Raw genomic sequence first — 23,947 nt, 5'->3', positions numbered from 1 at the left:
AGTTTAGCTTCCTTATTTTATAGAGAATATGCTAAAATTTTAGAAGTCAAAACAGGTAAAATTTTGCTTTTATTTCAGTACTTTCATCACAAAAATAAAAAAAATTTTTGGCATATAACCCAATATACATATTTTCTGGAAGACTACTTTAGAGTATGCCAAAAGTCTTTAAAATGTGCCTGCCCTCTAACCCAGAAATTCTTTTTCGAGAGTGTGTTCTAAAGATACAAATCACAGATGCTCATTCATTCAAATGAACTCAACCAATATTTACTAAGCAACTTCTATGAGCAACTAATACTGTTGTGGGTGTTGGGGAAAACAACAGTGAACAAAACACACCCCTGCTAGCATGGAGCTTACATTCTGGTGGCAGAGAAAGACAGTCAACAAATAAATACACATAAATCTCAGGTGTTGATAAACACTATGAAAAGAAACAGGGTATGAGGGTAAAATGATGAGATTATGATTTAGAAAAGCAACCAAAGGAGAAAATCTCGGAATAAATGACATGAATGAAATAGAATGTATGTCTTATAAGCAGATAGAGATCTGGGAAAAGAAGAACTAAAAATGCAAATGCCCTGGGGCAGGATCTCCTAAACATCCCCAACATAGTCAGCATCATACTGTTTGTTAGTGAGCAGCCAATTATGAGTACTAGATGCTAGTCAAGGAAATCTATGAGTTTGTTTTTTTGAGATGGAGTCTCGCTGTATTGCCAAGGCTGGTGTAGAACTCCTGGGCTGAAGGGATCGTCTAGCCTCAGCCTCCCACTATGCTATCTGTTTTGTAAAATCAGCTAGTAATGTTTTGACTTTCAAAATAATTCTATTTCTTTTTTTTTGAGTCGGAGTCTCGCTCTGTTGCCCAGGCTGGAGTACAGTGGCAGGATCTCACCACAACCTCCATCTCCCGGGTTCAAGCCATTCTCCTGCCTCAGCGTCCTGAGTAGCTGGGATTACAGGCACGCACGACCACACCCGGCTAATTTTTGTATTTTGAGTAGAGACAGGGGTTTCACCATGTTGGCCAGGCTAGTCTTGAACTCCTGACCTTGTGTTCCACCTGCCTTGGCCTCCCAAAGTGCTGGGATTACAGGCGTGAGCCACCGCACCCGGCCAATAATTCTACTTTTATATTAAACTTATTTTTACTATTACAGCAGTAGTCACAGTTAGAAACAACCTAAATATCCTATGATTGTTACTAAATTGGCTACATATATGATTGTGTGTTCATAAGATGGAATACTTTTAAAAAACTAAAATAACACTTACAAACCATGTTGTCAAAAATACTTAATGATATGGAAAAAATGCTACTACATTAGGTGAAACAGAAATGTATTAAAAAGTACATGTGAGCCCAATTTTATTTTTAAAATATATACAGATATATGTATAGCTGAACTATTTCATAATAATAAAAAAGAATGGAAGACCATATTTCAAATAGTGTGATAACAGTGATTACCTCTAAGTGGCATGATTATGGACACTTTTATTTTATTTTATTTTTTGAGATGGAATCTTGCTTTGTCGCCCAGGCTGGAGTAGAGTGGCGTGATCTTGGCTCACTGCAACCTGATTATGGACACTTTTATCTTCTTTAGACTTCTCTGTGCTTTCCAAATATCCCGAATTATTTATTTTATAAACAAGGGGGAACCCAAAAGTTATTTTCAAAATAAATGTTTTAGAAGATAGAATCTTAGTTCTTTGCAGGTGAAAAAAATAACAACAGAACAGGAAGCATTTAAATTCTATTAGTTTCTTTTTTCTTTCTGTTTGATTTACTTAGGACAGGTTAAAGGGTAACTAAAAAGGTTCTAGAGGAGTGATTATACTTACATTCCTGTTTGAAGGTGAAATAGTCTGTAAGATGTCTGCATTCATGATTTCCCCGAAGCAGAAACAATGTTTTGGGATGATTAATCTTTAAACTCCATAAATACAGCACACACTACAAGACAAATTCAAGCATAAAATTTTCTTTGTGACCATTATAATGCATAAACACAATTTATATAATTCAAATGACTTGCTGTAATGGCATATCTCATTGTTACTCCCAAATTGAAAAATGAAACCTTTTGAATGTGATATACTTATTGCCCTAGAATTTGACAAGCCTTCATAGAAATCTCTCTCTAATCTCTGTTCTCATGTTCTATCTAAATATCTAGAACTCTCTCAGCCACTCACACATATATATTAGTCGTAAAACCTGTATTTTACTTAATTCCAAAACACTAAAGGCATTTTCACTAAGACCAGGAACAAGGCAAGAATATTTACTATCTCTGCTACTGTTCAAAACTGGTGTAAGGGTATTAGCCAATGGGATTACACCTCAATTAGAGGGTTAAGAATGGGTAAAGAAAAAATAAAACTATCTCTATTTGCAGATATAACCTCCCAAAATCAATGATAAAACTAACTCAAATAATAAAATAATTCAGTAAACTAGCAGGATATAAAATTAACATACAAAATCAACAGCCCTGGGGCACAGCGGCACACATATGGTTCCAGCTACTCAGGAGGCTAAGGCAGGGGGCTCACTTGAGCCTAGGAGTTCAAGGCTAACCTGGGCAACATAGGGAGACTCCATCTTTAAAAAAAAAAAAAAAATAGGGCCAGGTGCAGTGGCTCATACCTGTAATCTCAGCACTTTGGGAGGCCGAGGCGGGCAGATCACCGGAGGTCGGGAGTTCGAGACTACCCTGACCAACATGGAGAAACCCCGCCTCTACTAAAAATACAAAATTAGCTGGGCGTGGTGGCACATGCCTGTAACCCCAGCTACTCGGGAGGCTGAGGCATGAGAATCACTTGAACCCGGGAAGCGGAGGTTGCCATAAGCCAAGATCATGCCACTGCACTCCAGTCTGGGCAACAAGAGCGAAACTCTGTCTCAAAACAAACAAACAAAAATAGACCTTTTATACAGAAAAAATCAACAGAACATCATGGTGGAGAAATCCCCATTTGTAACAGCAACAAAGAGGCCTAAAGACACAGGAATAAATATAACAAGAAATGTGCAAAATCCACACAAGGAAAAAATTTAAATGTCCCTATAAGACATAAAAGTAGACATGAAATAATGGAAAGACATCCCTTGTTCTTAGATAGAATAAATCAACATGAAAAGATTACAGTTCTCAGCCGGGCACAATGGCTTACACCTGTAATACTAGCACTTTGGGAGGCCGAGGCAGGTGGATCACCTAAGGTCAGGAGTTCGAGACCAGCCTGGCCAATATGGTGAAACCCCCGTCTCACTAAAAATACAAAAATTAGCTGGGCGTAGTGGCGAGTGCCTGCAATCCCAGCTACCTGGGAGGCTGAGGCAAAAGAATCACTGGAACCTGGGAGGCAGAGGTTGCAGTGAGCCAAGATCATACCGCTGCACTCCAGCCTGGGTGACAGAGCGAGACTCTGTCTCAAAAAAAAAAAAAAAAAAAAAGAAAGATTACAGTTCTCCCTAATTTAACTTATAAGTCATGAAATTCCAAGAAAAATACAAACAAGCTATTTCATGGAGTTAGACAAGTTGACACTAAAATTAACATGGAAAAATGAACATGCAAGAAAGAATAACCAGGAAAACACTAAAAAGAGACACTATGAGGGCAGACTATCCCTACCAGATGTTAAAACATACTATAAAATGTCTATAATCAAAACAGTGGTACTGGTCCTTATGTAGATAAATATACCAGTGGAATTTTATACTACAGATATAGTATAAAAGTACCTACAAAAATTTGGTAAATAATAAAGGTGGCATCTCAAATCACAGTAATAATGATGAACTTTTAAATAAATGGCTCTGGGACAAGTGGTTGCCATTTTTAAAAAAAAGATAAAGTTAGATCCACATCTCACACAAGGTACAATAAACAACAAAAGGATGAGCAATCTAAATGTAAAAAGAAAAAACCACACAAGTTCTAGAAGAAAACATGAGTGAGTTCTTCTTAAGCCTGGTGTAGGTCAAAATTGGTGTAGGTAAGAACTGTGTAACTAATGACTAAAAATCCAGAGGCAATAAAATAAAAGATAGGTAAATTTGACCACACAAAAATGAAAATAGGCCAGGCACGGTGGCTCACGCCTGCAATCCCAGCACTTTGGGAGGCCGAGGCAGGCAGATCACCTGAAGTCAGGAGCTTGAGACCAGCCTGGCCAACATGGTAAAACCTCTTCTCTACTAAAAATACAAACATTTGCTAGGCGTGGTGGCAGGTGCCTGTAATCCCAGCTACTCAGGAGGCTGAGGCAGAAGAATCGCTTGAACCTGGGAGGTAGAGGTTGCAGTAAGCTGAGATCGCGCCATTGCACTCCAGCCTGGAGCGAAACTCCATCCCAAAAATAATAACAATAATAATAATAATAATATAATTTGCATAGTAAAAAAACAATTTGGCCAAACTGACAAAACTACACATTCATTTAACTTTTGACCCACTTCTAGGAATCTACCCTGAAGATACACTTCCAACAATATGAAAATAAATATGCACAAGGCTGTAGCATGTGTGTAATAGTAAAATATTAGGAACAACCTAAATGACCATACATAGGAGAGAGGCTAAGCTATGATGCACTCACACAATAAAGCACAAGGATGAGAAAGATCTCTATAAACTGATTTAGAGTGATTTCCAGGACATATTTTTAGATGAAAAAAGCAAAGTATGGCTGGGCACAATGGCTCACAAATGCAATCCCAGTGCTTTAGGAGGCCAAGGCAGGAGGATCGCTTGAGACCAGGAGTTTAAGACCAACCTGGGCAATACAGCAAGATCCCATCTCTACAAAACATTTAAAAATTAGCCAGATGTGGTGGTCACGTGCCTGTAGTCCCAGCTATTCAGGAGGCTGAGGCAGGAGGATCCCTTGAGGCGAGGAGTTTGAGGCTGTAGTGAGCTATGATCATGATCATGCCACTGCACTCCAACCTGGGTGACAGAGTGAGACTCTTGTCTCTTAAAAAAAATAAAAAGTACAAGAGTAGCTGTAGTATGCCACCCTCTATATAATAAAGAAGATATATGAAATTCATACGTATGTATCTACTTTGTACATAAAAAATGCAGGAAAGATAAACCAGAAACTAAAGAGATTGGTTACCTATAGCAGGCATTCAGGCACTAAATAGACTATGAAAAGAATACTTGTTTAAAGCATGAGAGCTAAAACAAGAAGGGAGAGTGTGGCCTTATTTGGTCTGAGGTGGCAACATGTGCATTGGGAGACTCAAAGTAGTAGATCACTCTCCACATGTCTACCAGTGACCACAAAAGCACTGTATTGATTTTGAGTTTACAAATCAATTTTAGCAAGGAGACATAGGCATATCCGCAAATACAGAACCCATGAATGATGATAATCAATTGTATATACCAATTATGAAATATTCTGTATATATTTCACAGCCTCAAAACACAAGCAAAAATTGAGAGGCTGATATGGTTTGGCAGTGTCCCCAGCCAAATCTCAACTTGAATTGTAGCTACCAGAATTCCCACACCCAGGGGACAGTAACTGAATCATGGGGGCCGGTCTTTCCTGTGCTATTCTTGTAATAGTGAAAAAGTCTCATGAGATCTGATGGGTTTATCAGGGGTTTCCACTTTTGCTTCTTCCTCATTCTTGCCACCGCCATGTAAGAAGTACCTTTTGCCTTTTGTCTCCCGCCATGATTCTGAGGCCTCCCCAGCCATGCGGATCTGTTAAGTCCAATTAAACCTCTTTTTGTTCCCAATTTTGGGTATGTCTTTATCAGCAGCATGAAAAAGAACTAATACAGAGGCCTATGTTGAGAAACAGATAAATCAATATAGTCATGCACCACATAATGCTGTTATAGTCAACAACACACCACATACAGGACAATGGTCCCATAAAATTAAAATGGAACTGAAAAATTCCTACACCCTAGTGATGTAGCCATCATAATGTCTACATGCAGGCATTACTTACATGTTTGTGGTGATGCTGATGTAAAAAAACCTACTGCACTGCCAGTCATATAAAAGTATAGCACATACAATTATGTACAGTACATAATACCTGATAATAATAAATGGTACTGGTTTGTGTATTTACTATACCATACTTTTAATAATTACTTTCAAGTTTGTTCCTTCTATTTACAAAAGAAAAAGGCTCATTGTAAAACATCCCCAGGCAGGTCCTTCAGGAGGGATTCTAGCAGAAGGCACTGTTATACGACATGACAGCTCCATGACTGTTACTGCCCCTGAAGGCCTTCCAGTGGGACAAGATGTGGAGGTGAAAGGCAGTGATATTGATGATCCTGACCCTCTGTAGGCCTAGATGCGTGCGCACGCGCATGTGTGTGTGTGTGTGTGTGTCTTCATTCTTACCAAAAAATTTTTAAAAAAAAGGTTTTAATAAAGCTTATAGAATAAGAATATAAGGAAAAAATATTTTTGTACAGCTGCATAAGTCTTAGGCCTTCACATTCACTCATAATACCACTTGTAAGCTAAGTGGTATCACAAAAGAGTCAAAAAGTTTAAAAAAATTAAAAATCTTTTTTATTTTTTGGTATACTAGGCAAAGAACTTTATTAACCTTTGTTTCAAACTTGATTCCCAGGATTCTTCAGCTTAATTAGCTGCAAAGAATGAATTGTATATAAGCAAAAACTGAAAAGAGCTGCAGTGTCCAAGGAGCTTGGGCTTAAAAATATTAGAGATCTAGATTTTATCAGATCCATAAACAAAAATTTCTTAAAAAGCAGTCATAATATAAAATAGCAGCTCCCAGTAACTTCTTCAAGTTTTATCTTCAGAAGTTGACTCAATTCAGTTTGCCTCATTCTTGGAAGCCTCATCAAAATTCTCCATCTTGGAAGCCTCATCAAAATTCTCCACAAGAGCTGGAACTTCATCGTCATCCTCTCCAGTAGCAAGTGGTGCTTTTCCATTCACAGACTGTTTGGGCAGAGCTTCAGCCAGTCTCCTTAAACTAGTCAGACAGTGTGCACCAAGCTGGTTTAAGATGCTGGGTAGCATTTCCATCAGCTGCTTTGTCTCAGCATGGCCTGTAATGGTGAAAGAGTTTGCTGGCATCTCTGCTGTTAAAGTGGATCACTGTTCCTTGGTTTGTAAACATATTCACCTCTTCAATACCAGAGACATTGTTTACCTCTAACTTCTTTAAGGAGAACTGAAGTTTTTTATCATCTGCTGTGGCTGTTCTATGAACCACCTTCTTCTTTCTGTGAACCATTCCTTTCCCACCAATGCGCACTTGTGCCTGCAGTTTGGCAAGTCTTTCCTGGCTCATAATTGTTTGTTTCATCTTCTCAGAGCAGATAAGGGGCCACGTGGGGGGCTAGGGTTGGTGCTTGGGGGTCTCGGGTGGACCACCAGCTGAGATTAGGTGCACACACACGGGGACGCAAGATGGCAGCTCAAAATTAAAAATCTTATAAAGTAAAAAGTTACAATAAGCTAAGGCTAATTTATTATTGAAGAAGGAAAAATACTTTTTAATAAATTTAGTATAGCACAAGTGTACAGTGTTTATAAAGCATCTGGTAGTATACAGCAATGTCTTAGGCCTTCACATTCACTCATCATTCACTGATTCACCCAGAGCATCTTCCAGTCCTGTACAATCCATTCATGATAAGTACTTTATACAGGTATTCCATTTTTTCTCTTTTTTTTTTTTACTGTATCTTTTCTACATCTAGATATGTTTAGACACACAATACTTACCCTTGTGTTACAACTGCCTACAGTATTCAGCACAATAACATGCTGTACCGGTTTGTAGCCTGGGAGCAACAGGCTATACCATATAGCCTAGGTGTGTAGCAGGCTATACCATCTAGGTTTATGTAAGTACACTCTGATGATTTCACAACAGCAAAATCGGCACCCATTTCTCAGAACGTACCCTCCTTATTAAATGATGCATGACACTGTAATGGTAGTTGGAAATTTTGACACAGTGCTGAAAGTAACTGATAGTTCAAGCAGACAAAAATAGTCAAAGTTATAAAGAATAGCTCAACAAGTAGAGAATACACATTCTTTCCATGAATATATGGGAAAATCACAAAAATCTACTCTGTACTATACCACAAGGAGTCTCAATAAATTTCAAAGAATGAGTATTATTCCAATCATTTTCTTTAATCAAATTACATCAAATCAATAATCAGTAACAAAATACTAGCTCTAAAAAAATCCCATATGACTGGAAAGAAAAAACATACTACTTCATTATTTTAGGGTTAAAGAGAATTCTTAAAATATAAAATACTGAATGATAATGAAAGCAATACATGTCCAAATCTGTGGGACTCAGATAAAGCAGCAATTAAAGGGCAATGTATAGTGACAAGTACACTATTTTTTCATTAGATTTGCAAATATGCTTGTATATGTTTAACCTATCTCTGAAAGGTCACATAAGAAACTCCTAAGAGTGAGCGCAAGAGCTGAATGGCTGGCATATGAGATGCTTAATTTCATCAGTAATTAGAGAAACATTAATTAAAACAGTAGAATACTACTTTGTACCCATTATATTGGCAAGTATTATAATATGAGATAAAATCATATTCTGGAAGGAGGGATGTGAGGAAATAGGAATTCTTCAGTGCTGCTGGTAGGAATAGAGACTTGCACAGCCATTCTGAAGAGCCATCTGGCAACCAATGCTCAGTTCAAGTATGAATGCATACAACCTTTCTCCTGGCAATCCCATTTTGTTCATAAAACCTAGAGACATTAAATCATGGTAGATTTATATGAGGGTGTTCATCATAGCAGTGTTCATGTTAGAAAGAAACTGGAGGTAAACTAGGCGTCCACCAAGCAAAAGAGAGAACTAAAGTGTCATACATAAATACTGTGAAATTCTATACAGCAGACAGAAAGCAATCAACTAGAGGCATGTATAGTAGTAACCTGGATATATCTTATCCCATTTCTGGGTATATACCCGAAGGATTATAAGTCATGCTGCTATAAAGACACATGCACACGTATGTTTATTGCAGCACTATTCACAATAGCAAAGACTTGGAACCAATCCAAATGTCCATCAATGATAGACTGGATTAAGAAAATGTGGCATATATACACCATGGAATACTATGTAGCCATAAAAAAATAATGAGTTCATGTCCTTTGTACGGACATGGATGAAGCTGGAAACCATCATTCTCAGCAAACTATCGCAAGGACAAAAAAACCAACCTCCGCATGTTCTCACTTATAGGTGGGAATTGAACAATGAGAACACTTGGACGCAGGAAGGGGAACATCACACACTGGGGCCTGTTGTGGGGTGGGGGGGGGTGGGAGGGATAGCATTAGGAGATATACCTAATGTAAATGACGAGTTAATGGGTGCAGCACACCAACATGGCACATGTATACATATGTAACAAACCTGCACGTTGTGCACATGTACACTAGAACTTAAAGTATAATAAAATATATATAAATGTAAAAAAAAAGTGGTAAGTGAAAAAAGTCAACAGTATAAATGGCACTACAACAGTGGTTCTCAAAGTATAGTCACATTCATCTCAAAGTGTGGTAAACAGCATCACCTGGGAACCCGACAGAATACAGATTGCCAGGTTCCACCCACGCCTGATGAGTCAGAAACAGGGTCAGGGTCCTGCAACCTGTGTTTGCACAAGCTTTCCAGGTAATAATGGTGTACGTTAACATTTCAAGACCACTGGACAGCACCATATCATTTATGTAAAATTAAAATATTTTATCCGTAAAAGCTCTATACATTAAAAAATTAATATATTAGATGTATTGGCTCAGCACGGCAGCTCACGCCTGTAATCCCAGCACTTTGGGAGGCCAAGGTGGGTGGATCACGAGGTCAGGAGATCCAGACCACCCTGGCTAACATGGTGAAACCCCGTCTCTACTAAAAATACAAAAAAAAATTGCTGGGCGTGGTAGCATGCGCCTGTAATCCCAGTTACTGGAGAGGCTGAGGCAGGAGAATTGCTTGAACCCGGGAGGCAGAGGTTGCAGTGAGCCGAGATCGTGCCACTGCACTCCAGCCTGGGAGACAGAGCAAGACTCCATCTCAAATTAGTGAATATATATATATTTATTTGTTATGTATATATATAATATATACTTATTATATATATAATATATAATATATACTTATTATATATATAATATATAATATATACTTATTATATATATAATATATAATATATACTTATTATATATATAATATATAATATATACTTATATATTATATATTTATATATAATGTATACTTATATATAATATATAATATATACTTATATATAATATATACTTATATATAATATATACTTATATATAGTATATATTATATATAATATATACGTATTATATATAATATATAATATATACTATATATAATATATACTTATATATAATATATACTATATATAATATATACTTATATATAATATATAATATATACTTATAATATATAATATATACTTATTTATAATATATAATATATACTTATATATAATATATACTTATTGTATATTATATGTAATATATACTTATTATATATTATATATAACATACACTATTGTATATAATATACACTATTTTATATATAATATATATTTGTTATATATATATATATGCTGTATCTCTCACTAGAAAATACAGTAAAGGACTTTGCTTGTGCATCTCCATGTTAGATCCCTAGAATCTAACACAGGCACTGTTGACAATCTGAGAATCATTCATTCATATATATATTAGATGTATTCTGAATCATATATTAAATACAGTAGAAGCATGTGTATACTGGGGAGAGGGAGTAAGGAACTCAGAGATCACAGATAAGGACAAAAAGAATAAAACAAAAAAGAGGGACTTTGCAAAGACTGATGAGAAATGTGCCATGACCTGAGGAGCTTGATCAACTCAACTGAGACTTTCCCACCTCCTCAAAAAGGAAAGACTTTGAAATCCTGAATCCAAATGTTTCTCAGTATGCCTAATCTAATTACTGACATCTCTTACCTATATTACTAGATTAAATCCTCACTGGTCTCCCTGCACCTGCTTTTGGGCTCCAAAAGTCAATTGACCTTCTAACAGCCAAAGTAATTGTTTTAAAACATAAATGTGAATATGTCACTCCCCTGCTCAAAAAAAAAATTCCTCCAATAACTTCCTAGCACATTCAGAATAAAACCCAAATGCACTGACATGGTTTACTAGGCCTGACATCATCTATGTGCCCCACTCTCTGCACCTCTTCCATCTCTCCCTTACTCATTATTCTGTCTAGCCTCGATAGCCTCACTACTACACATGGACTGCCCTAGACTTGCTTCTGCCTGTAAGGTTTTACACTGGTTGTGCCTCTGCCTGGAATGTAGTTCCCCTGATCTATGCACAGCTTGTTCCCACAGGTCATTCTGTTCAACAATTGCCTCTTCAAAAGAACCTGCCCTGATCACTCCATCTAAGTTAGCTGCTCCTGTCCCGCTTTAGCTCCTTCCTCTGATTTGGTTCTCATGGATGGTAAACAAATGCATGATGCTGTCCCTCTCACTAGAAAATACAGTAAAGGACTTTGCTTGTGCATCTCCCTGTTAGATCCCCAGAATCTAACACAGGCACTGTTGACAATCTGAGAATCATTCATTCTTTGTTGTTTAGGAGTCTCCTACACATTGCAGGGTATTTTGTATCCCTGAAGCCTGTTTATCAAATGCCAAAAGAAACTTTCAATCATTGTGACAAACAATTCAAACATCATTGTACGTAATTATGAGTGCATCTAAAGCATAGGTTCTGAAAAATGGAATTGTTGCATTAAAGCATATACACATTTTGAAACAGGCATTGCAAAATAATCATAAAGCTTAAACATGTAGACACATATAAATAACCTTGTGTGGCTTTATTCTTTTGAGGGGTTAAATTTCATTACCAAGATACCAATTTTCACAAAATATTCCAAGAAAAAATTATATTAAATCAATATACAAATTTAGAATGCACTTCTCTTTTCTATACCTACCTTTCCCAACCAAGAACACAATATATCTTTTGATTTATCTGGGTATACATTTGTGCCTTCTAACTCACCTTTTTGAGGTAATGAGATATATAAAGGCACAATCCACCCATAGTACAGTGTCATTTGGTGATGTGCTTCTTGGCCTCTAATTTCAAGTTTTATTTCCTTATTTTATACATCAGGATGCAACTGTACAATTGTCTTGTATAATTCAATTACAAGGTCATGATTATCAAGAGATCTGTTCAACCACTCAATTACTTTTTACTTCTTTGTGAACAGAATTTTTACTCTGCCTCCAGAATCATTTCTATGTGTCAATACCTGTTCATCAATTGGTCATCTAATAACATTTATATCACCTGCTCATCTGATAACATTTTTCTCTTTGGCAGCTTCTGTGCTTTTAATACAGTATATCTTTGCTGAAAATGTTCCCTTTAATCTTTTCTTTTCTCACAAAATCAATTAAAGAAACTAAAATTTAGCTTCTCTCACAGAGGAAGAGGAAGCACTTTGTTTTTATTTTTTTTCTCTTTAGACAGAGTCTCACTCAGTCACCTAGGCCAGAATGCAGTGGCATAATCTAGGCTCACTGCAACCTCTGCCACCAGGGTTCACACGATTCTCCTGCCTCAGCCTCCTGAGTGGCTGGGACTACAAGCACACGCCACAATACACAATAATTTGTTGTATTTTTAGTAGAGACAGGGTTTTACCATGTCATCCAGGCTGGTCTCGAACTCCTGACCTCTCAGGTGACCCACCCTCCTTGGCCTCCCAGAGTGCTAGGATTACCGGTGTGAGCCAGGGCGCCCAGCCAGCACTTTGTAATAGGTACAAATGAAGAGGGAACACCAAAAGGCTCAAAGAAAAATAAAACGTTACTATTTTGTTTTATCAGCGGCAGAAGTCTTAAAAATGTTCTACTCTTTGATCGGTTACTTCATGTGTGAGAATCTGATCTAAGTATCTGAAATGCCATCACAGATACATTCAAAAAGATGTTAACTTTAGCAATGTGCAGAGTGGAAATAATTGGAAGACAACCTTGTACCATTTAAATACAAGTGATATCAAATCCAATTTGCTGTTGTGTAAGATATTTAAATACCTCATAAAACACAGTCTGGGCTGGGCGCAGTGGCTCATGCCTGTAATCCCAGCACTTTGGGTGGCTGAGGCAGGCAGATCTCCTGAGGTCAGGAGTTTGAGACTAGCCTGGCCAACATGGTGAAACCCCATCTCTACTAAAAATACAAAAATTAGCCGGGCGTGGTGGTGGGTGCCTGTAATCCCAGCTACTCGGGAGGGTGAGGCAGGAGGATCACCTGAACCTGGGAGGTGGAGGCTGCAGTGAGCCGAGATGGTGCCACTGTACTCCAGCCTGGGCAACAGAGTGAGACTCTGTCTCAAAAAAAAAAACAAAACAAAAAACACATCAAGTCTGGAGATGAGATGTCCAGGTTTGGTGTACTAGTTCAACATCTTCACCAAGAAACCAAGCCCTCTGTACCTCTGTGATCAGCGATTCACAGGTCTGCTTTTCCTCCTTAGTCATGTCACCTCCTCATAGTCACGGCATGGCTGCTACAGTACACACATCCACATATGAAGTGAAATGGTAGAATGGGGGTCCAAAAGCTTCAACCTTGCAATAGTCTTTTCATCAAGAAAGAGTGTTTCCAAAAGCAAACAAACAAACAAAAACCCAGCAGAGTTCCCTTTATATATTACTGGTTAAAAGAAAATCCAGTGTTTACCCCTAGACCAATCATTAGTGACAGGAAATTGATTGTCTTGAGTAGTTCAGACCACCCAGAATTCATTCCCTGGGGCTGGGATAAGGGCCTTCGTTCCCTGAGATCAAAGCTTCTCCCTGCAACCCCAATCCCATCTATCTGAATAAAATAGAGATATTGTTTGTAAGGAAGACAGAGGGAAAATGTACGCAATAGCATGACCTGCTATAAACCTATTTTTCCAACAGTAGAAGAATGGTGAAATAAATTAAGGTATTTATATCATTAACTACTGTGAAAGTTGATCATATGAACTGGGTTATTCCTGTCATACCCATCTAAAACAGAGTCAAGAGGGCGTGGGGGAAGCACTCAGCACATATAACATTGACCCAAAAATGTAATTCTCTGCAAGCATGTCTGCCGAAACTGCCTGCTATTACTGGAAACCAGTTTTATCTAATGGCTACTGAAATGATCTGCTGAAATTCTAAGGCTAATTTTACCCACTGCCATCACTCACCAATCAAAACTGGCAAGCTCTCCAGAACCTTACTAGTGCCAATGAACTTTCTCAAAGAGCAACACGTAACATTTCTCTTTTTCATAAAACCTCTAACCTTCTCTTTGTTCTTCGGACATACCATTCTGTCTGCGTGCATGCTCTAAATTGCAATTCTTTCTTCACAAATAAAACATCTTAATTTCAGAGATTCATTTCTGTGTTTCATTTGACTTTGATATACTTGGTCAAGTATGAGTCTAAGGCTGACTCATCTCAGAGAAGATCAGCAGCCATTGGAACTATAGTACGAGGTAGCCACACTGGGGACCTCTGAAAGTCACCCCCTCCCCTAACAGCTTCTGCAAGTTGCCTCTTTTTCCCTTAGTGAGTCATTCTTGGACTGAACTCCCGATTTTGGTTGAGTTCTGTTTTATTTGGGATTTGGATGGGACGGTGTCTTTCCCCTTCCCGTCTGATCTGGCTGAGGGATCTCCTATTAAGGAAGACTCTTTTCCTCCTTGTAGACCCTGGCTGTGGGGTCTCAGGGAAGGGATTTTTCCCTTTGGGTTGAGGCCTTGGGATCTCTCTTTTTTCTTTCAGTTGGAGAAGGCTTCTTATCGTCCTTCTTGGTAAGTGGGTACTTTATTTTCCCATCTGTGCTTGCGTTTATTTGGCCTTTGCAAATTCAGTGCTTATATTTAATTGGTTTTTGTGTATTTGGGATTAAACCAGAGCACTCACAATAAAATGGGCTCTGAAAATTCAAAGGCATGCCAAGATATTTTCTGGGATTCCAGCCGGTAACATGTTCAAACATTGTAAGGATCATTCAAACAGTCTGTTGTTCTTTAAACTAAAAGACCACAGTTAGAAAATAATATACTCCAAATAAGATATGCGTATCTCATTGATATTTTGAGGCTAAAAAAAGGATTTAGGACTCAAAGAATGACTCACTACAAAACACTGCCTCAAAGCTAGCTGAAACACTTTCCTCTCTAGAGCCTTCCCCTCCCGCTCTGCCTCCTCTTATCTTTTTCTAAACTAAACTCTTTTTTCAAAACTCTTCAGCTATTGTGGCATACTGACCATTTAAGTAAAACACTTAAAACCAGCAGATATTAAAGAAAATCATTTTGACCTTCATGCTCTTTCCTTTGCAAAAATGAAATTCCCATGTAAAGATAGCCTGCCCATAGTAAAAGGAATGGCAACACTTTTATCTTCAAGGATAAAGAATTGAGACCAATAAAATACTGAACAGACCTTGTTAGAAGATAATTCAGTCATATTTCCACAATTAACTATTCTGTGTCGAATCCAGTTTATTGGTAACTGACTCAAACTACTTTACTCAAAATTTAGTTCACAACCCTCATAATATTGCCTGTTTTAAAAAAGAACATTAAGTTTGACCTTATTCCATTTTGTCAGAAAGATAATCTGAATCCTACTGTTTTTTATAAATTGGTGAGTGTTTTACTATCTCATGACCAAAACTCTAAAACAAAAGCCATAAGAATTTATTTATAAGTATGTATATCTGTGTAGATATGCTTATATTATATATATACACTATGTTGTATGCTGTGTCTACATAATAAAATCTCATATAGTCAGCCAGAAATCCCTAAAAAAATTTATTCTGATTAGTTTAAGTAAATGAGTGCTCATATAAAATATGTAGTAATTAACCCAGATGTTTTTTCAGTTCTTGTGACTTAAGTAAATTCTTTGATAAATTAATTGTTTTTAAAATTGTTGATACAAGCTGGCTGTAGTAGCACATGCCTGTAATGCTAGCACTTTGGGAGGCTGAGGTTGGAGGGTATCCTGAGGCCAGAAGTTCAAGGCCAGCCTGAACAACACAGTGAGACCCAACTCTAAAAAAATTTAAAAAAAAAATTAGCCAAGCGTGGTAGCACACACCTGTAGTCCTAGCTAATTGAGGTGGCTGAGGCAGGAGGACTGCTTGAGCCCAGGAGTTCAGGGTTATAGTGAGCTATGATTGCACCACTGCACTCCAGTCTGGGTGACACAGCAAGACTCTGTCTCTTAAAAATTTTTTTTTTAATTATGAGATAGGCATTAAAATGTGTTCTTCATTGAGAAATAGAATAATTTTGTATGACAAAGAATCTTATGCGGCAAATTTTCATCCTAAAATAAAATGGTTATTTAAGAAAGGAAATACAGGACAAAGCAGAAAGTCCAAGCATGTCATTAATAGTCTGAGTGAAATTGTAATAGGGTTTGTGAAAACGGAATTTATAAATGGAATTTTGTATGTGATCAAGCTGGCTATAATTAAAATAAAATGACATATGGGGCTGGGCGCAGTGGCTCACACCTATAATCCCAGCACTTTGGGAGGCCCAGGCAGGCAGATCACAAGGTCAGGAGATCGTGACCATCCTGGCTAACACTGCGAAACACAGTCTCTACTAAAAATACAAAAAATTACCCAGGCGTGGTGGCACATGCCTGTAGTCCCAGCTACTCAGGAGGCTGAGGCAGGAGAATGGCGTGAACCCTGGAGGCGGAGCCTGCAGTGAGTCGAGATTGTGCCACTGCACTCCAGCCTGGGCAACACAGCGAGACTCCGTCTCAAAAAAAATAAATAAATAAAAATTGAAAAATAAAAAAATAAAATGACATGTGGTCTTCCCAAAGATTGAGCTTTGATAGTAAAAAGACACTAATACAAAACTATAAAATTTGGTCTCCTATGGTAGAACAGGGCTTTTCTTAAAGTATTGACTTTCTCTTAGTAAAACTGCAAGAGGTTTTGATACTGAATTCTGAAATCTGTTTCTTTTTGCAACTTCTCAAATGTATACCTCAGAACTTCAAATTCTGCTGTCCTTCACTGTACATGATTGCAAGTCATATATTATTGCCTTCTGTTCTTTCTCCACTTGAAAAAGTGTATCTTTTTGCTTGGCTAGAAGGTGACTCTCTCCAACTTTTTCATCTGCTCCTATAACTTTTTTTCTCCTATTCTAACTCTACTGTTATGATCTGACACTAAGAGGTTTATCTTAAAAGCCTAAAAAAGCTATGTTTTCCTCTAATGTATCTTGGCTTTTCTTGATGTAGCTGAATTGCAACATTCATAATCTTGGGCACATTCTTCCTCTGTCTGATTAATTCAAGTACTCTTTACATCAGGTTTGATTTCCAGGTTATGTAAGTGAACATCACATAAGAAGAAACAATCATACTACAGAAGGTTTTTCTTCACCTTTTTGGTAGCTTGTTTAAAAAACAAAACTTTTATATGCTTCATTCAGGACATAGGCATGGGCAAAGACTTCAAGATTCAAACACCAAAAGCAATGGCAACAAAAGCCAATATTGACAAATGGAATCTAATTAAGCTAAAGAGCTTCTGCACTGCAAAAGAAACTATCATCAGAGTGAACAGGTAACCTACAGAATGGGAGAAAATTTTTGCAATCTATCCATCTGACAAAGGGCTAATATCCAGAATCTATAATGAACTTAAACAAATTTACAAGAAAAAAACAAACAACCCCATCAAAAAGTGGGCAAAGGATATGAACAGACACTTCTCAAAAGAAGACATTTATGCGGCCAACAAATATATGAAAAAAAGCTCATCATCACTGGTCATTAGAGAAATGCAAATCAAAACCACAATGAGATACCCTCTCATGCCAGTTAGAATGGCGATCACTAAAAAGTCAAGAAACAACAGATGCTGGAGAGGATGTGGAGAAATAGGAATGCTTTTACACTGTTGGTGGGAGTGTAAATTAGTTCAACCACTGTAGAAGACAGTGGGGTGATTCCTCACGGATTAGAACCAGAAATACCATCTGACCCAGCAATCCCATTATCGGGTATATACCCAAAGGATTATAAATCATTCTACTATAAAGACACATGCACACGTATGTCTACTGCAGCACTATTCACAATAGTAAAGACTTGGAACCAACCCAAATGTCCATCAGTGATAAACTGGAAAGAGAAAATGTGGCACATATACACCATGGAATACTATGGAGCCAAAAAAAAGGATGAGTTCATGTCTTTGCAGGGACATGGATGAAGCTGGAAACCATCACTCTCAACAAACTAACACAGGAACAGAAAACCAAACACCACATGTTCTCACTCATAAATGGGAGTTGAACAATAAGAACACAGGGAGGGGAACATCATACACCAGGGCCTATTGGCAGGTGGGGGGCTAGGGGAGGGATAGCATTAGGAGAAGTACCTAATGTAGATGACAGGTTGATGGATGCAGCAAACCACCATGGCACGTGTATACCTATGTAACAAACCTGCATGTTCTGTACATGTATACCAGAATTTAAAACATTAAAAAAAAAAAGGACACAAAACTTTCACATTTCATCAAGATAATTTCTGTGTTGCCCTTATTAGGTATCTTATTACTTAGGAAAACTAAACTTTAAGGAAACTAACGTTTTTACATCCATGTAACTTTCTGTATTACTTTGGAAATCTTTTATCACTGGCTGAATGAATATTATTATTATTATTATTATTATCATTATTATTATTTATTTTTCTTGAGACAGAGTTTCGCTCTTGTTGCCCAGGCTGCAGTGCAGTGGCGCGATCTTGGCTCACTACAACCTCTGCCTCCCAGGTTCAAGTGATTCTCCTGCCTCAGCCTCCCAAGTAGCTGGAATTACAGGCACCCACCACCACGCCCGGCTAACTTTTTGTATTTTTAGTACAGACGGGGTTTCACCATCTTGGCCAAGCTGGACTCAAACACCTGACCTCAGGTGATCCACCTGCCTCGGCCTCCCCAAGTGTGGGATTACAGGCATGAGCCACTGCACACAGCCAAATGACCATTATTTTATAGTGACCTGTGTGACTCTGTTTTGATCAGATGTTCTGAGCCTTTTGACATCTTTGACAAACGTCCCCAAAATCAAATCCTCAATTAAGTCTTTTTTTGTTTTTTATTTTTATAGAAACAAGGTCTTGCTCAGGCTGGTCTTGAACTCCTGGACACATGTTAGCCTCCCATCTAGGCCTCCCAAAGCAGTGGGATTACAGGCTTAAGCCACTGTGACCAGCCTCAATTAAGTACTTTTGACCTAAAATTAACTTTGGGGCTGGCTGCAGTGGCTCACACCTGTAATCCTGGCACTTTGGGAGGCTGAGGCAGGTGGATCACCTGAGATCAGGAGTTGGAGACCAGCCTGGCCAATATGGTGAAACTCCATCTCTATTAAAAACACAAATATTAGCTGAGCATGGTGGTGGGGGGCTGTAATCTCAGCTACTTGGGAGGCTGAGGCAGGAGAATCACTTGAACCTGGGAGGCGGAGGATGCAGTGAGCTGAGATTGCACCACTGCACTCCAGCCTGGGTGACAGAGCGAGACTCCGTCTCAAAAAAATAAAATTAAATTAAATTAACTTTGGGATTTTCCAGTTCAGCCCCTGGAAAGCCTCAAAAGATCTATATCCCTCATCTTACAGAGATATGAAATGATCAGGCTCATTTAGTAAATTATATAAGAAACTGTTAAATGGTAAGTGATAATAGATCTTATTTTAGTTGCATTTATGGGTATGTTGTTAATATAAATGTTTCAAAAATTGTATAACTCATAAAAATTGCATAACTCATAACTCAGTCTTAATTCTGATTATTGTATCCTAAAATGCTATCTATAATAGAAATAACAAAATTCCTTATCAATCGTAAACTTTCATCAGATTTTTAACCATGGCTGTTCTAAGCTTTTGTCATCCAGTTACTGTTTTGTCTCTAAAAACATGCACAATCAGATTCATGGAAAAGACTTCAACAAGTACTCTTAAATACAGGTTACTGATAACATTAAGTGCAATAGGCTAAATAAAAATTTCCACAACTCTAATAAAGAAACTGACGGACTCATGAAACTATTAACGGAGATCAAGCAGAATATAAATTGATTACATGAGATTAAGTAAAACTTGTCAGCCCTCCAGAACCTTATAGTGTCAATGAACTTTCTCAAACAGCAATACATAACATTTTTCTTTCTCATAAAACCTAACCTTCTCTTTTCTTCAGACATACCAAAGACTGCTCAGTCTGTGTGTATGCCCCAAATTGCATTTTTTTCTTTTCTTTTCTTTTTTTTTTTTTTTTTTTTGAGACAGAGTCTTGCTCAGTCACCCAGGCTGGAGTGCAGTGGGGCGATCTGGGCTCACTGCAACCTCCACCTCCCAGGCTCAAGCCATTCTCCCACCTCAGCCTCCCAAGTAGCTGAGATTACAGGCGCCCACCACCACACCTGGCTAATTTTTGTATTTTTAGTAGAGACGAGGTTTCACCATGTTCGCCAGGCTGGTCTTTTTTCTTCTCAGATAAAATGTTTTAATTTCAGAGATTTGTCTCTATTTTATTTGACTTTGACACTACACTTCTGGAGAAAACAATACAGAAAAATGCTTTCCATACAATCTTGAGTGGAAAAAGAAGATCAGAAAAGGAGCATACAAAATGCTCTCAATTTTCTTAAAAACAAAATATATACAAATGTAAAAGAAGAAAAAAGGCTGCAAGAAAGTATAATAAAACATTAACAGTGATTATCTCTGATTTGTAGAAAGTTTTTGTTTTCTAGATTCTGCATTTCCCAACTTTTCTATTAAAAATAAATTATTTATAACAAAAAATTGTAATAAGAATTCCATGACCTTATTTTCATCTATTAAACAAAAACATCACACTCATGGCTATCAAGAATATTTATTAAAAAATTATTTTTCAAGTGTATACTTGCAACATGTTAGAGTAAGCTATAGCCTATAGAGGTTTATAATCTTAGTGGTTTATAAATAAGTGACTTCCAATGAATACTCGATAGATCTCATACTTTGGTTTTAACACTGGTATAAAATGTCATTGTCACCTTAAAGTTTTGATTCATTTATCTCTGAAGTTATTGCAGAAAAAACCCTTTAAGTTAGCAAACATCTAATTAACAGGATAAAGCTAAATACAAACTATGATTTATTAACATTCATTCATTCAACAAATATTAACTATGTGCCTACTATGTGTTAGGCACTGTGCTAAGTCCTAATATGAAAAACGCTGTTAATTCAAGAAGCACATTTTATATTATAACGAAAGTCTATTCGTAAGTGCATCTTTTCTATTAGACTGGAAGCTCCTACAGAGCATAAATTTTATTCTTTATTTTATTCTCATAGCCTGCCCATAAAGTTGGCACTCAAGAAACTTTATTGATGAGTGAGGAAAAAAATGCATAACACAAAATATTCTGAACATGATGTCTGTGCACAAAATCATTGTTGATATTTTCTATGTGCTTTATTGAATGTATTAATGAATTAAAACTATTTTAAAGCTATTTTAAGTTATACGAGTTAATCAGAAGATAATTTGGCATAATAATTTATCACTAAAAAGTTGTTTTAGGCTGGGCGCGGTGGCTCATGCCTGTAATCCCAACACTTTGGAAGGCCAAGGTGGGTGGATAACGAGTTCAGGAGTTCAAGACCAGCCTGGCCAAGATGGTGAAACCCCATCTCTACTAAAAATACAGAAATTAGCCGGGTGTGGTGGCAAGCACCTGTAATCCCAGCTACTCAGGAGGCAGAGGCAGAGAACTGCTTAAAACCCAGGAGGCATAGGTTGCACTGAGCCAAGATCGTGCCACTGCACTCCAGCCAGGGCAACAGAGCAAGACTCCATCTCAAAAAAAAAAATTGTTTTATTGCCAGGCGCAGTGGCTCACACCTGTAATCCTAGCACTTTGGGAGGCCAAGGTGGGTGGACCACGAGGTCAGCAGTTCAAGACCAGCCTGTCCAAGATGGTGAAACCCCATCCCTACTAAAAAAATACAAAAAATTAGCCAGACGTGGTGGCAGGCACCTGTAATCCCAACTACTTGGGAGGCTGAGGCAGAAGAATCATTTGAACCTGGGAGGCGGACGTTGCGGTGAGCCGAGATCGTGCCATTGCACTCTAGCCTGGGCAACAAAAGCGAAACCCTGTCTCAAAAAATAAATAAATAAATTTTTTAAAAGTTGTTTTATTAAATACAATGACTAGCCAGGCACAGTGGTGTGCATCTATAGTTCCAGATACTCAGGAAGCTGAGGCAGAAGGATGGCTTGAATCCAGGAGTTGGAGGCTGAGGTACGAAATGATCGCACCTGTGTATAGCCACTGCACTCCAGCCTAGGCAACATGGCAAGACCCCATCTCTAAATAAATAAAATAAAATAAAATGGCTAATTAGAAATTCAGTAATTTTTGTATTCTTCTAATCTTTACCGTCTGAAACCTTCTCATACTAGCAAAAACACAAAGAAATAAACTGAACTCAATGTGTCTTTCTAACATCCATACTTTCTTTCTTTTTTTGAGACAGAGTCTTGCTCTGTCACCCAGGCTGGAGTGTAGCGGCACAATAGCCCACTGCAACCTCTGCCTCCCAGGTTCAAGCGATTATCCTGCCTCAGCCTCTCAAGTAGCTGGGATTACAGGCGCCCACCACCATGCCTGGCAAACTTTCGTATTTTTAGTAGAGATGGGGTTTCACCATGTTGGCCAGGCTGGTCTCGAACTCCTGACCTCAGGTGATCCACCCACCTCGGCCTCCCAAAGTGCTGGGATTACAGGCATGAGCCATTGCGCGCAGCCCCACATCCATACATTTGACTTATGTCTACTGAAACATGCATGATATGAGTGGCAACAGGGAAGCTCCTCAATGATACAGTCTGCAAGGATAACCTCCACCTATTCCCAGTACCTATTTAGAGATCTTGGACATTTACAGAGCAGAAGGAAAAATGGGCTTTACTATTTTGTCAGTTTATACCTTTAACTTTTGTCCTCACATTTGACACTAAATGAATTTTGTGCACTGGCAACTAACATTGAACTTTGTTTGTTTTTTTTTTTTGAGACAGAGTCTTGCTCTGTCGCCCAGGCTGGAGTGCAGAGGCGTGATCTCAGCTCACTGCAAGCTCCGTCTCCCAGGTTCACGCCATTCTCCTGCCTCAGCCTCCCAAGTAGCTGGGACTACAGGTGCCTGCCAACACACCCGGCTAATTTTTTGTATTTTTAGTAGAGACGGCGTTTCACCATGTTACCAAGGATGGTCTTGATCTCCTGACTTCGTAATCTGCCTGCCTCGGCCTCCCAAAGTGCTGGGATTACAGGCGTGAGCCACCATGCCTGGCCAACACTGAACTTTTCTGATTCATGAATTTAGATTGCCTATCTAACAGAAAACTAAAAATCCATTTTTTTGCTTATTTTTTCTACAGCAATAGAGCAACTGCTGCTCCTTTGCTTGGGCATCAGGTGAGAGAGCTGACTTGCATTTAGGAGTGAGGCTGCAAGACAATAAACCTTTAACCACCAGAAACACACTTAGTACAGTGAGATTCTCACACAATGAGGGCAGGCAGGACTATAGACAGCAAGACAGAAAGCAGACTCAATTTCTCAGCTCATGCTTATTCTTGGTCACATTACAAATCCTATTACCCACACTATTTCAAAAGTTTTTTTCTCTTTTATTTGCCAGCATGTAGAGTTGAATCAATGAACATTAACT

At 38.1% G+C, this 23,947-nt stretch overlaps 1 protein-coding gene and 1 pseudogene across 7 annotated transcripts in view; both read right to left on the bottom strand.

Annotated features, from left to right (window-relative positions):
- PPP3CC (protein phosphatase 3 catalytic subunit gamma) overlaps nt 1-23,947 on the bottom strand; it is a 100,708-nt gene that overhangs the window by 41,126 nt on the left and 35,635 nt on the right. For 6 of the 7 annotated variants that reach the window (XM_034965815.3, XM_034965816.3, XM_034965812.3 and 3 more), the window contains exon 4: nt 1,857-1,968. In XM_034965815.3, the coding sequence (XP_034821706.1) occupies nt 1,857-1,968 (112 nt within the window). Of the gene's footprint in view, nt 1-1,856; nt 1,969-5,693; nt 5,831-23,947 lie in introns of all 7 variants that reach the window. The other variant, XM_008977232.5, reaches the window with a different exon arrangement.
- On the bottom strand, nt 5,848-10,064 carry LOC103786964 (transcription factor BTF3-like; annotated as a pseudogene).

Source organism: Pan paniscus, chromosome 7 (genome assembly GCF_029289425.2).
Source record: "Pan paniscus chromosome 7, NHGRI_mPanPan1-v2.0_pri, whole genome shotgun sequence".
Lineage (NCBI taxonomy): Eukaryota > Metazoa > Chordata > Mammalia > Primates > Hominidae > Pan > Pan paniscus.
This window is presented reverse-complemented; position numbering and strand designations above follow the sequence as displayed.